The sequence below is a fragment of the Pagrus major genome, chromosome 5 (assembly GCF_040436345.1).
Source record: "Pagrus major chromosome 5, Pma_NU_1.0".
NCBI lineage: Eukaryota > Metazoa > Chordata > Actinopteri > Spariformes > Sparidae > Pagrus > Pagrus major.
This window is the reverse complement of record NC_133219.1, coordinates 4,705,241-4,718,363: the sequence shown is the minus strand read 5'-3', so window position 1 is coordinate 4,718,363 and position 13,123 is coordinate 4,705,241. Positions and strand designations below refer to the sequence as shown.

Below are 13,123 nucleotides of genomic sequence, written 5' to 3'. Positions count from 1 at the left end.
CCTGTTAGTAATCCCTTTTTTTACTGAGTGTATATGTAATCTAATTACATTTTTTTTCAGTAACTTTACCAGAATATAGTTAGTTGTTTTTGTATCCTAGTCACATAATCCTGTTACATGTATTCCGTTACTCCCCAAGCCTGGTTATTTTAAATTTTAACTAAAATAATACGCAATATTGTCAACCTAAACCCCCAGATTCCATCACGCCTGTCTCGGATGCTTGGTGGGCACAATATGGTTCCCAGAGCAGATGGCGGCCGTTCTAGACAATGCTTGTGTTTCCACCAGCTGTGCCACAGCATGTTTCAGCAGCGTCGCAGAAGTGCCTCTCCACTCTGCTCCACAGAGAATACACACATAGTTTTTGACGAAGGCGGTCTGCAGTCATGTCAATCTGCACAGAACCGATCGAGCTAGACAGGAAGTCAGACAGCGGAATGGTATAGTGCATCTGGTCCATTGTCAAAATTAAACACCCTGTGCCAACTCGGGATCTCCAGCACAACAAAGTCGGCAATATGAACAATAAACACACTTAAACAACCCCTAAACTGTTAATGCACCTCAAGGTAGTTTGCTACTGCCAGCCTGTACTACTACTGATTGTTTGTCCACATCAACGGATTAAAACTAATCATAAACAACCAGGATGCAAGGCATATCATTACGGTGGGTTTTAAACTGGTGCACAAAACCAAATGAGCAAATATCAGTGAAACATAACATTACACAAAGAAATGTCCATTGTGTTCCTCCTGTTGCATTTTGCCATTGTACTAGTTTGCCCGCGACTGACCCGCCCTACTCTGCCTCTGATCTGCGGGATACACTTGAATCATTACGTTACACTCCAACCGCTTACGCTACTGGCAGCACAATGTGACATCGGGTTGCGATTCTCCAAAGTTGTATCTGTTAAAACTTTTTCGCCGCCATGCTTCTGTCTTAATGGCGCCTAAGATTACAGTTGCAAAGAGAAGCTACACTTAAAAGCTGAAAACTAGGTTTTCAGCCAACAACTCTGCTTTAGTGTAGAGTGGCCTGCTGGACATCACCAGCTACAGAAAACCATCCCCCCACACTGTCACTGTGAAGACCTAACCATTCGCAACCCTCACCCACTGGGACTCAGACATCACAGCACAAATTTCTCCCCCTCACCCCTCCACGTTGACCCCCCACCTTCACCCAGGATCTGTGAAGAGGGTGTGTGACAGCTCTTTCAGAGACAGAAGATAAGGAAGGCACCACATCCAGATGGCATGCCACCTCCTGCCTGAAAGCCTGCTCTGACCTGCTGGCTCCAATCTTTACACATGGAGGTTCATTGGAGTCCTCCTGCTTCAAGCACTCTCAAACACACAGTAAGACTGTCATAAAGAAGACCTGTCATTGGTAAATGGCAATGGTTGATTGACTTTTATTTATATAGCACTTTTTTGTCTACCAACCTCTGACTGCTTTACACACATCACATTCACCCATTCACACACACATTCATACACTGATGTTGGAGGCTGCCATGCAAAGTGCCGACCTGTTCATGAGGAGCGATACAGTGCTTCATATCCAAAAGCACCCCACAATATTTCTGTGGTCAACCGTTCACACACACTCAAACATCAATGGAACAGCCATGAGGAGCAATTTGGCGTTCAGTATCTTGTCCGAAGACACTTTGACATGCAGGGATTGAACCTTCCAACTAGTGGATGACCCGTTCCTCCTGCCACACCTGGATTTGCTTTTTTTTTTGTTTTACCAATCGTAATGTGTAACATCCATCTGTAAGCGCAGGACTCTAGCATGTTGGCATTCCAGAAGTAAAAGAGGCGTTATGTGTATCACAACAACACATGTAACTGTGTTGGTCCTATCCTGTCAGCATACACATTGCACATTATCATCAGTCATTAAACAGATGTCGATTTGGCTCTGTTACTACACTGCTGGCTTAATGGTGGAACAACTATACCTCCATTCCATGTGTGTACATTTTATATACAATGGGGAGGAAGAATAACAGCACAGCATGCCTTCCTTGAGCAGGCTGTTTATAAGTGGCTCATGACTCCAGGCCCGTCGCCCTGACATCTGTGGTCATGAATCCCTTGAGACACTGGTGTTGGCCTGCTTGAAGGACATCACAGGCCCCCTGATGGACCCACTGCAGTTTTCCTACTGGGAAAACAGGTCAGTGGACAAGTCAACACGGGACTGCTGTACATCCTGCAACACCTCGACTCTCTAGAAACATATGCCTGGGATGTTGTTTGTGGACTTCAACCAATTCAACCAATTATTACAGATATCCTTGCTCTTAATTGAGCCAGTTCATTGTGCAATCCCACCTGACAGTGGATCACAATCTTCCTGACCGACAGGAGGCACCAGGTGAGGCTTGGGAAAAATGACATTCAGCACCTGGACAAGCAGCAAGAAAAAAAATTCTTACATTAATGAAGTTTTATACGATTTTTTCCTTAAAATTAAGACTAGATCCTTGTAAAGAAAAAAGTTATTCACAAAGCATTTCCGTTCTTAAGAGAGCCTCTCAGATGAAAATCTGTTCGGGGTAGGGAGGAGGACTTTTAAGAGCCTTGTGAGTGTCTTAAGCAGAAGAAAAAGATGGTGGCAAACAAAGAGGAAGGAGAACTATTGTCCAAACACTGAATGACATTGAGTTAATGAAACACTACAGTTTAGATTGTGCAGGGAGAATGTTTGTGGTCCATCTCATAAGAGACCCGCTCATCTCTCCAACCCAAAACAATAACGCAATAATGCCACAACTTTTTCTATATCGCAATCTTCCATTATAAGTATGTTCACACAAACAATTACCGAGCATCCAGTTCCCCTCTTCAAGTATAGCACTCCTCAGTGCGCTCCCTTTAAAATGCTTTTATGCTTGTTAATATCAAATAAATTCAGCAGGCCTACTAAAATTATCGGCATGGTTAATATATGTAAAGGAATAAAAAACTATCAACATGTAAACAGGTTACTGTGCATGTAGGTCTGCGTTTTCAAACATTTTGTAGGCTTCTTTCAAAGTCTGGCTTACAAATGGTCCTACAGAGAAGTTCCTTACATCAAATATTATTCATTATTACACCATGTGTCAATAGAGACTAAATTATGTGATAGGGCCAATTGACTGTCCATTCTCTGTCCATTATCAGTAAGAGTGCATTTGTGTTTCTTATTTTAATCAACCAATCACAGCTTTTAAAAGAATGTGTCACACCTAGCAACAGGGTCAGCCACACATCCTCACTGAGATAAATGTTTCTGTCTTTTCCTTGCTCAGTGTTGCTCTAAGAAGTTTCCTAATTCACTCTTAAGCGAGGACTTTATGACACAATGGTCATCTGGGATGGCAATGAGTCTGTATATAAACAGTAGTTTGGTGTGCTCAACCTGATGCTGAACACATTCAACACTGTGGAGATGACAGTGGACTTAAAGAGAAGCACTTACAGCACAGCTCATCATTACCATAGTCAACAGCTATGAGTCTGTGTTAAAGGAATAGTTCACTCTAGAACGAAATTCAGTCATTATCGACTCACCCTCATTCTGATGAGAAGTCCGGTGTAGTTTCTTATTCCTCAAAGTGCAGCTGGAGACCCGTGGGGCTACCCTCCGGCAGGAATAATCCATATAACAAGCGTCAATTGTGCCCGAGAGGAAAAGGTCCATAAAACTACACAAAAACTTTGTAATATTCCTCCATACTGCTCGTCTGCTGCAACCCAAGTGTCCTGAAGTGGCGAGATCCAGAGTTTACTCGAAACGACGTCATTTAGTACATTTTTACAGCCTAAACAGTCACTATGCTATATCTGCCTTGAGGCAGGCTCTGCGTTCACGCGAGTCTCCCTCACAGAGTTTGCACTACGGAAGCCGCGCCAGACAAGATGAACCAGACTCGCGATAGATACACACCGGTATTTACATCCTGCTGTGAGTGTCACAGTTTCAAATCACTAGTGCAGGCAGATCCCTCTTGTGTTTGTGTGTCGCTCGGTCGCTCAAAGCAGGAAGTAAATACCGGTGTGTATCTATGGCGAGTCTCGTTCATCTTGTCTGGCGCGGAGTAAACTCTGGATGTCGCCACTTCAGGACACTTGGATTGCAGCGGACGAGCAGTATGGAGGAATATTACAAAGTGTAGTTTTATGGACCTTTTCGTCTCGGGCACCACTTACGCTGGTTATATGGATTTTTGCTGCAGGACGATAATCCCACGGGTCTTCAGCTGCACTTTGAGGAATAAGAACCTACACCGGATTTCTCATCAGCATGAGGGTGAGTCGATAATGACTGAATTTTGTTTTAGAGTGAACTATTCCTTTAAACCTAGAGGGCACTGAAAATTCATATTGAGATCTGCAAGAGGAGAGCTAGCTAGCCATTATTAGCCAGTGAGCAGCTGCATCACCATCAGCCACACAACATGTGTTCTGTTAACAGAATTGCTGTCGGCGGAGAGTGCTCCCTCTAGAGGCCTGGAGCACTTCCGTCGTGTAACTGAATGTGCATGTTTACTGTTGCATGCGTTTTTAGGTTTGTTCGTTTTTGATTTTGCATTTTTCTGTATTTGGATGTTTTTCTACTCCCCCTTTTCCACTTGTCAAAAATCCCACTTAAACCCACTAAGATTGGGCTTTTGTGTGCAATTGTACACTTTGCATTTACACCCGGGTCGAAGGACCAGTGGTGGTGGTGGTTATTTGTGCTCCGAGGATTGATCTCTAAGGGGCGATGAGCGAGGACACACAGAAGTGTTTTACCGTCCGACACGCCCCCTTAGTTACTGACGCTTCAGCAGATCAGACTGATCTGATGCATCACAACATGACTGGAGTTTCATACCGGAGTGAAGACGGATAACAGATTCAACTCAAGTGTATCAGCATCAAGTTTTACATTTAGTTTGTTTTCTGATTCACCAGCGAGTTAATGTGTCAGCCTGACTGTAGGAGAACTAAAGGACCACAAACAACTTTCTACATTTATTGGAAACATTTTTCTTGTATTGTTCGTGTATTTGCTTATGGTGTGTTTATTTGCAGTGCGTTTTCCCTTAATGCTGAACATGTGGCAAATTGATGATGTTTTCTTAATTTGCTTGTGTTTTCATGAGTTTTCTTGAGTTTCAGCATGTTTGCCCTTCTCAGCCACCATAGCTTTTTGTTTTTGTAATGTTACAGCAGCACTGGCTCAGCTAGCATTTACTTGATAGACATTCCCTGAATATATAAAATATATATATATATATATATATATATATATATATATATATATATATAAAATAATCTGTTACATTAACCATTCAATATTCATGCCAGCACTTTGCACCGTTGCGTTATTGTACTTTTGTTTGCAGTTTACAGAAACAATTTGACTTGCATATAGACATTGTGTGTTGTTCATATATACATTTCATATATAAATAAGTACACATCTTTATTTCTTACCAGCTTGTGTGTACATAGTAGTATCTTGTTCAGCTTCGTTGGCCTTGCCTTTTTCATCTATCTTCCTGAATTGTTTTCTTTCAATTGTAACACTGAGAGCAATGAGCTCCTCCCACACTTGAATCTGTGTACTGAGTGTTACAGTCTGACATGTCTTGGGATAAAACTCTGTGTACTAGCCATTAGGGTTAGGGTTAGCAAGCTGTCAGAGTTTACTATCAGCTGGACAAAAAGTGACTCCTAATTGATGTTTTCATTGTTTTCATGGTGGTGGTGGACAGGTATCGCTGGCCAGGTATCCATGGATGTCAATGGTGACAGAAATGGAGATTTCTCTTTGATGGCTATGACAAATGTTGAGGCAGGAACGTATGAGGTAAGTAAAACCTTAGTTCTGACATTAAGATGAGCTATCACTACAGGCAGAAGATGATAAATGTGCTTGTTGAAATTCAACAGAATGATAATATGGTACATGAACTTACAGGTGGTGGCCAACTACTTTGGTGCAAATGGAACTTTTCAGCTGCTACCTGCCTTCAGCACGGACCATTTCACTCTGAGGGGAAGATTTAAAGCACATGCAGAGAAACCGGCCAAGTCATGTAAATTAACACTGATGTCCACTGAAATTATTAATTTCTCTGTTATCTGCATTATGTATGGTGGAGTACATGTTTCAACCAATGGCTGCTCTTTCAAACAGGTGGACTAGGAGTATCAGCTTTAACTGGAGTCATAGTGGGGGCTGTTCTGGGATCTGCAATGCTTATAGCATTCTACTTTTTCAGGTAACAATAAGTGATATTTATCTTCTCATATATACTGATATTGTCACATTCAAGTGCTCTCTGTCAAGTACTATTGGCTGGCTCAGCTGTCAATTAAACAGGTCTGCCTGCCCTCCTCTGAGTGACAGAGGTGCAGAGTGGCTGTGACAGAGACACCATTCACCCATTACAAGAAGCTGTACCATCAAAATGATTTTGAAGCTGATATTTTGGGGTTAGAAAAAGTTACATAATGTTGCTTTAAACTTTAAGTTTGAAAACAACTTTGACATGATTGACTGTAAAAGTCAGTGACTTTACAATTTCAGGTCTTGTTTTCATAGTCATTTAACACTAAAAAGTAATGATTTTCTCTAACAAATAAGTAATAAAACTCTGCATAATATAAATAAAACTCCATAACTCTCTCAATGATTTTGGTGAGCAAGATTTTGTGAAGAAGCAATAAATGTGAAGAGAAACAAGAATTATTTTCCTCAATGTGATTCTTTCCTCTACAGAAAAAACTACAGGATTACCATTGAGCGTCGCACACAAAGTGAAGAGCGTGACACTGGGAAGCACCGTCAGTTACGAGAGGACTCCATACGGTCAAACCTCTCAGCAGCATAAGTGGCAGCAGCAGCAGTCCCGTCACATCTTAATGTGACCAAAGACTTTGCTATGGTTGTCAGTGGAGCCAAGCTGTTGAGACATTTTGTGTTTGTACCCTGTAAGTTTTCTTGATTTATTGTAACTCAGGACAGTTCTAACCGTCACAAAGCACCACTTACTTGGATTTTCCTCTTTAAAAAGGTATGTGATTGTATTGGTGTACTGAAAACTTGGCCATTAATTTCATCTAGGGTTTCTTTTTTTTCTTTTTTTCCTTTAATTTTTCAGTAATTCTGTGAATGAATCAGAACAGACAGTGTATCTAACACTATTTTGGCTGCACTACTAGGGTGGGTGAGGTCAACTTTTCCATTGCATTTGTCAGGACAGATAGAGGCCTAATGTTGCATGGTAAACAATCATACCAGAGTAAAACTTGCAGGAAATGATACAGCTAGAGCTAACTGAGTAAAAAAGGATATAGCTTCGTATAGTCCAGATGGTGTGGGCCACATTTGAGGTGAATTGTTCACTTTTTTTCATAGAAGCATGACACTTGGTACAGCTGTACAGTTTGGGGCCCTGAACATTTTCAGAGATAGAGCCATCACAACAACACCTCATGGTAGCCATGGTGGCCATTTTACTTTCCACCCTAACTGAGTTATGTATTTTGCATCATATTTCCTGAATCAAACACAATAACACAGAAAAGATTATGTCTACCTCTATGTTTTGATGGTCAAGGATTACAATGATACTGTATACTACATCATAAATTGTTCAGTTGAAGAGTTAATGGGTTATCTATTATATTTACAGACCTGTTGAAAATATTCATTGGTTCTAGCCAGACCAAGAGGTTTTATAGTTGCTTTCAGCTAAGTTGCCAAGTTCATACTGTATTGGATATTGAATTGAATCTTCGATTTATAGTTTAATTTAAAGGTTAATTCACTATATAATTAGAAAGTGTGGCCAAGGTTTTCAGATACTGTGATTACATGACAGTGTGGCTGGTTATGTTTTCACTTTGGGATTCGGTGTGTACGTGTGCATCTGTGTGTGTGTCATCAGGGCAAAATGTGGTCTTGATGATACCTGCTGTTATAGCCACAGAAGCTGTTTTGAGTACTTTGCCAGGTGATATGTCTGTCTGTGAATACATTATGTCAATGTGATAGCATTACAACTGTGCAAGATGCAGTCATGAAACTTTACAGGTGTGTAGTTGAGATCAAAATCAAGGTCAAGTTTGAAGATGGTTGTGGTCCGACCCATGATTACCGAGTACTCACAGGTCAACATGTTAATTGGCATCGTGGCTGGTGTGTTCAGATTGCTAGATGGTCTTTAGTTTCCCTCTCACAGTGTCATTGAATTCAGCATTAACTGAATAGTGGCTGCCATGAGGTGTTTATGCGATGGCTCTATCTCTGAAAATGTTCAGGGCCCTAGACTATACCAGGTTTCATGCTTTTATGAAAAATCACCCAGACTACTAGATCTATATCTATTGGCTATGAGCTACTGATATTAAGCTACTGATATTGTAGGGTTTGTCAGCTAACCAGCTGCCATACAAATATCCTAATTCCTGACTGAGCATATTGTTCCTAAAATGAGAAACACTGGGTCACATAACCTGAATGTTCATCTCTGTGACGCCTTTAGATTGCCTCATTTACAGTATTACTTTTTTAAATTAGTCAGTTTGATAAACGCAGTTGCTATCTGCATAATAAATTATGGTACTACTTTCCGATAAGGAATATTTTTTACAAAGTACGCTTTGTTAATGCTTAATAAACTACTTACTAATGCTTTATAAATCAGTAATAAGCCAGCAATAAGAACAGCTTGAGTTGCATTGTGTCAACCCTCCTATAAATTAATTGAACTATTTTTTATTACAATGTGGGTTTGATTTTCACAGCTCTGGCCTTTGGTTCTGTCACTAATGATCATCTGACCTGATTGATTTTCTGAGCCCTCACGTTTGTTGCCCTGTTGTACCTTTCTTTTCTTTTTTCGCAAAATAACTGTTTTGTGGGATCTTACCAATTACTTATGTGTGTACAATGTTAGCATAACCTACCAAACCGACAAACATATAATTAAAAAAGCAAACAAATATCAATTACCAGCCACAGCAGCATCGGCTGGTAATGTTTTCAGTTTGTGAGTCTGTGTGCGTTTGTCATGATGGCAAAATGTGGTCCCGGAGATACCTATTGTAAAGTGAACTAACACAGAGGTGATTTGGGGTATTTTGCCATGTCTGTCTGTTTGTCTGACTCAGTGGACAGATTTCTGTCATCGTGAAAGCATCACCAGCTAGGCAGGAAGAAAGTTGGAAAGGCGCCATTGGCCCCCCCACTCTTAAGTCCCTGGACCAAATTTGTTTTAGTTGCAGATCACTGAAACCCAGTTCCAGTTATTTCCATCCACTTTAGTGCAGCTGGTATAGTTTTCACCTTGTCTGTCTGACTTTTTGTCTGTCTGTCTAGATTTTTTTCTAACGTCACAACCGTGTAAGATGCAGTCATGAATCTTTAAAGGTGTGTAGTTCAGATGAAAATGAAGGCTAAGTTTGGAGAAAAGTCAGATCTCATGCAATAATGTGGTAATGGAGTGTGAACATGTTGAGGGGTACCGCAGCTGGTGTGATCCCATTGCAGGATGGTCTCTAGTTAATGAAAAATACTTATCCTTTATTCTCCTTTTTGTTGTTAAAATGATAGTTTCCTGGTAGAAAGTTTCCTGTTGAAGGAGTGTGAACACAGAAGTTGCTTTTATTAATGGCTTATTATTGACACATTTGTTGATAAATGACATTACCAAAGATATAAGTTCCAAAATATAAACCTCTTAAAAATATTCCTTGTCACAAAACATAATTGTGATATTCATGATAGATAATTATATTTCTGTGTTATAAAGGCAGTGTGAAATGCTTTCTGTGAACAGTAGTGACTGCATGAAAAAAGGTATTTCACGCCCCACAGTGACCTTTTGTTTTTCAGCAAACCTCTGTCATTTTGGTTTCATTATTCATGCTATATTTAATGAAAAGCTGTTTTTTTGTTTTTTTTCTAAATACAAAATAAAGAAAGTGAACTTGTAAAAAACCTTCCTTCAGTTTGTGAGTTGGGAAAAATATTGGAGGATTAATTTTAAAGCACCACATTCACTTTTTTTTATTTAAAGCTCTGTGTAGTACTACCATAATAACTTCTGATATCTGGTAGGACATAGTGATGCATGGTGACCTTGATCTGCTTAAATTATTGAATTTATAGTGATTTTATTGAACATAATCCTATTTGGTTTCTTCATATAAACATTTGTTTTCAAATTACACCAACACTTCTGTTATACTCAGCAGTGAGTTCATGGTATTTTCCTCATTTGAGGTCATATATAACATTAGTGTAGGGTTATATAGGTACTATATGATTTTACATGTGTGTGTGTATATATTTAGCTAACATATATACATAGGATAAAAATAATCTTGGAAGACCTCAAAGGCACACCAGTTCTAGTAGATAAGCGATCCAACACAGAATCAAGCCAACAGTTGAGATCTCCCCCCATGATAAGAAAGTGTGTCGACATGTCAACTGTGTCAAAAGTAATCAGAAAAAACTGTCATTGTCCCAGTTAGGACCGTATACATTAGCAAAAACGACTGGACTACCATAAAGCTGTCCTGTTACATAAAAACAAACCTCCCATTAGGATCAGAGATAACACTGCAGCACACAAAGGTAACAGATTTGTGAATCAGAACTGCTACACCCTTGGATTTTCCCTGGAATGCAGAATGAAATACCTGACCAACCCATCTCCTCTTTAGTTTAATGTGACTGGAAGTTTCTAAATGAATATCTTGATGGAAAACAATACAGGCTCCTAATTGTTGAAGATGATGAAGTGCTTTGCTATGTTTGATTACGTTTTGATAGGCTAATTCAGACCATTACAGTTCCAGCAGACAAATTTGAGTCCAGTCCCTGATTGCTGCGCAGATCCACATTTGGACATGCATAAAATAAACAAGTGAATAAATGTGCGTACATATACAGTGTAGCATGAAATGTATAACAATTGCAGGAATAGAAATAAAAAGAAGGGCAATCAAACTGTATTCAACGCCAAACACAAAACGTACTCAGAAAGAAAGAAAAACACAACCATGAATACTGCTGGTAAACATCTACAGCAGTCACAGAGTTACACCAGACTTTAACTTCTAGATTTTAGTTAAACTTTTAATTGTATGCAGACATTTTCCAACTGATTGATCACAGAGAGCGAGGAGCAGGGATATCTCTGACACAGTTTTCTGAAAACAGTAGCACCCCAGACTGTGTAGGCTAACCTGTTTTGTTTTCTCTGTACACTAATGAAATGCAAATTTCCACATTCATGGATATTATTTTAACCAATACACCTCAGCATTATAAATCTAGCAGTGCTTTTCCTCTCCACTTCAGCGACCACTGTCAAATAGCATGCATCTGTTCCACAAAGTTGCAATGATCCAAACCATGCATCACTGTCAAAAGGAATTTCAAACACTTCTCTGAACAAATATTTTTGTCTCTTTTATTTTCTACAGTTGGGTTTACAATGGCGATTCCTGATCCTTGGCCCTAGACTTTTTTATTAAAACATTTAATTCTATTGCAGACAAGCATGCACCTTTTAAGAAATTCAAATTCAAAAACAGGAATAATCCCTGGTTTTGTTCAGAAATTGGTGATATATTACACAAAAGGTGCAATGTAATGTGTCCATGCTTTGCACAAATGGCACATTAATAAGTAAATATTAAATGAAAATGCGTCTTCAGCTATGGGACTCTTCCTCCAGGTAAGTCAAGGGCTGTGACTGGCATTAATACCTCCTCCTAAGCCATCCCCAGCATTGGATAGGAACAAGGTCTCTGACCTGGAGAGAAGACCAAAGTGGATATTTCTAAAATATAGAATATGAGACAGGAGTAGCACCTGCCTTTTAGCCTCTTGGGTTAGTGCCTTTGTCAGTGCTTCGTCACCCACCTAGCAGATGTTGGTTTTCGCGTCTGTCTTCCTCGTCCCTCTCTTTTGGGTGTTCCATTCTGATTGAGAATCTCTACAGGTGAGGATCAATCAATGGTTTTCAGTGGGGGGATGTATATTTGGCATTAAGAGACAAACCACAGCAAACACACCATACAAAGGCATAAAATCACTTCAAAACAACCCATATAATCAAAAAAATAGAATTTACAAAAGTTGAACTGTAAAACTCCTCCCAGGCGACGCATCCTCACGTTATCCACTCTGTTTACTGTTCTTATGTAGGTTTTGCACACATATGTACAATGTAACAAAAACATTATGAAGAGAAACCGAAAACCATGTTCCAAGATGGTGCCCCATTTCAAACAGTTGTTCAGTGGCCATGTTTATTTTCTGCACATTATTCAATGCACATTGATCAGCATCATGTGAAAGTGCCAGTGTTAGTCAAGAAACACATTTTTAATTGTTGTTAGATGTTAAATTAGCCACAGGAGACAAAAACTTTTTGAGACTTCCACATTTTTGACCCATGGAACATGTGCTGCAGTTATTCTCAAGCCGAGCTGGCTGATTCACATTCACAAGACCTCCTCCGGTTAACTTTTTCATTGGAACAAATGCAAATGTTCATTTATAAAATCATATTAAACGTATTCATTTTACGGCTGCTTTTCTTCTAATGATTCTGTATGGGGAAAAGGCTTTTTAATCCAGTTTATGTCACATGCTGCTGTCATACAGTGTGGCCACTATGTCAAAGTCATCGCACAACCCAGAGCTGTTCCTGTGGACTTGGTTTTGCCACACTTTGACAGTCCCCATAAGACTATCAGCAAGTGTGCACCAATGCTAACCATTATCCTTATCATTCTCTCACTGCCATTACACATATTTAAGTTTTAACAATGTAACATGACATTTAATCGATAGAATGCCTTGATAGATAGTGATATAAGCCATCCAGACTGTAAACATTATGAATTGGCATGGTTTGTGTATGGCTCGGGACAGGAAGGCTCTGTGGTGGGTGATTAAAACTACCAAAAACAACATTGCTCACAAGCATCAATGATATCTGTGAGGTGAGATGTCTGTACAGAGCCCAAAGGATACTAAAAGACAATACCCACCCAGCCACAGTCTGTTCACCCTGCACGCTGTCTGGAAAAAGATA

General features: G+C 39.8%; 1 protein-coding gene across 1 annotated transcript in view; it reads left to right on the top strand.

The window, feature by feature from the left end:
* npr3 (natriuretic peptide receptor 3) overlaps positions 1 to 9,900 on the top strand; it is a 35,835-nt gene extending 25,935 nt beyond the window's left edge. Inside the window, exons 5-8 of the mRNA XM_073466606.1 lie at positions 5,771 to 5,865; positions 5,977 to 6,094; positions 6,196 to 6,280; positions 6,781 to 9,900. Coding sequence (XP_073322707.1) covers positions 5,771 to 5,865; positions 5,977 to 6,094; positions 6,196 to 6,280; positions 6,781 to 6,892 — 410 coding nt within the window. The 3' untranslated portion in view covers positions 6,893 to 9,900. The remainder of the gene's footprint in view (positions 1 to 5,770; positions 5,866 to 5,976; positions 6,095 to 6,195; positions 6,281 to 6,780) is intronic.
* The last annotated feature ends 3,223 nt before the right edge of the window (positions 9,901 to 13,123 follow it).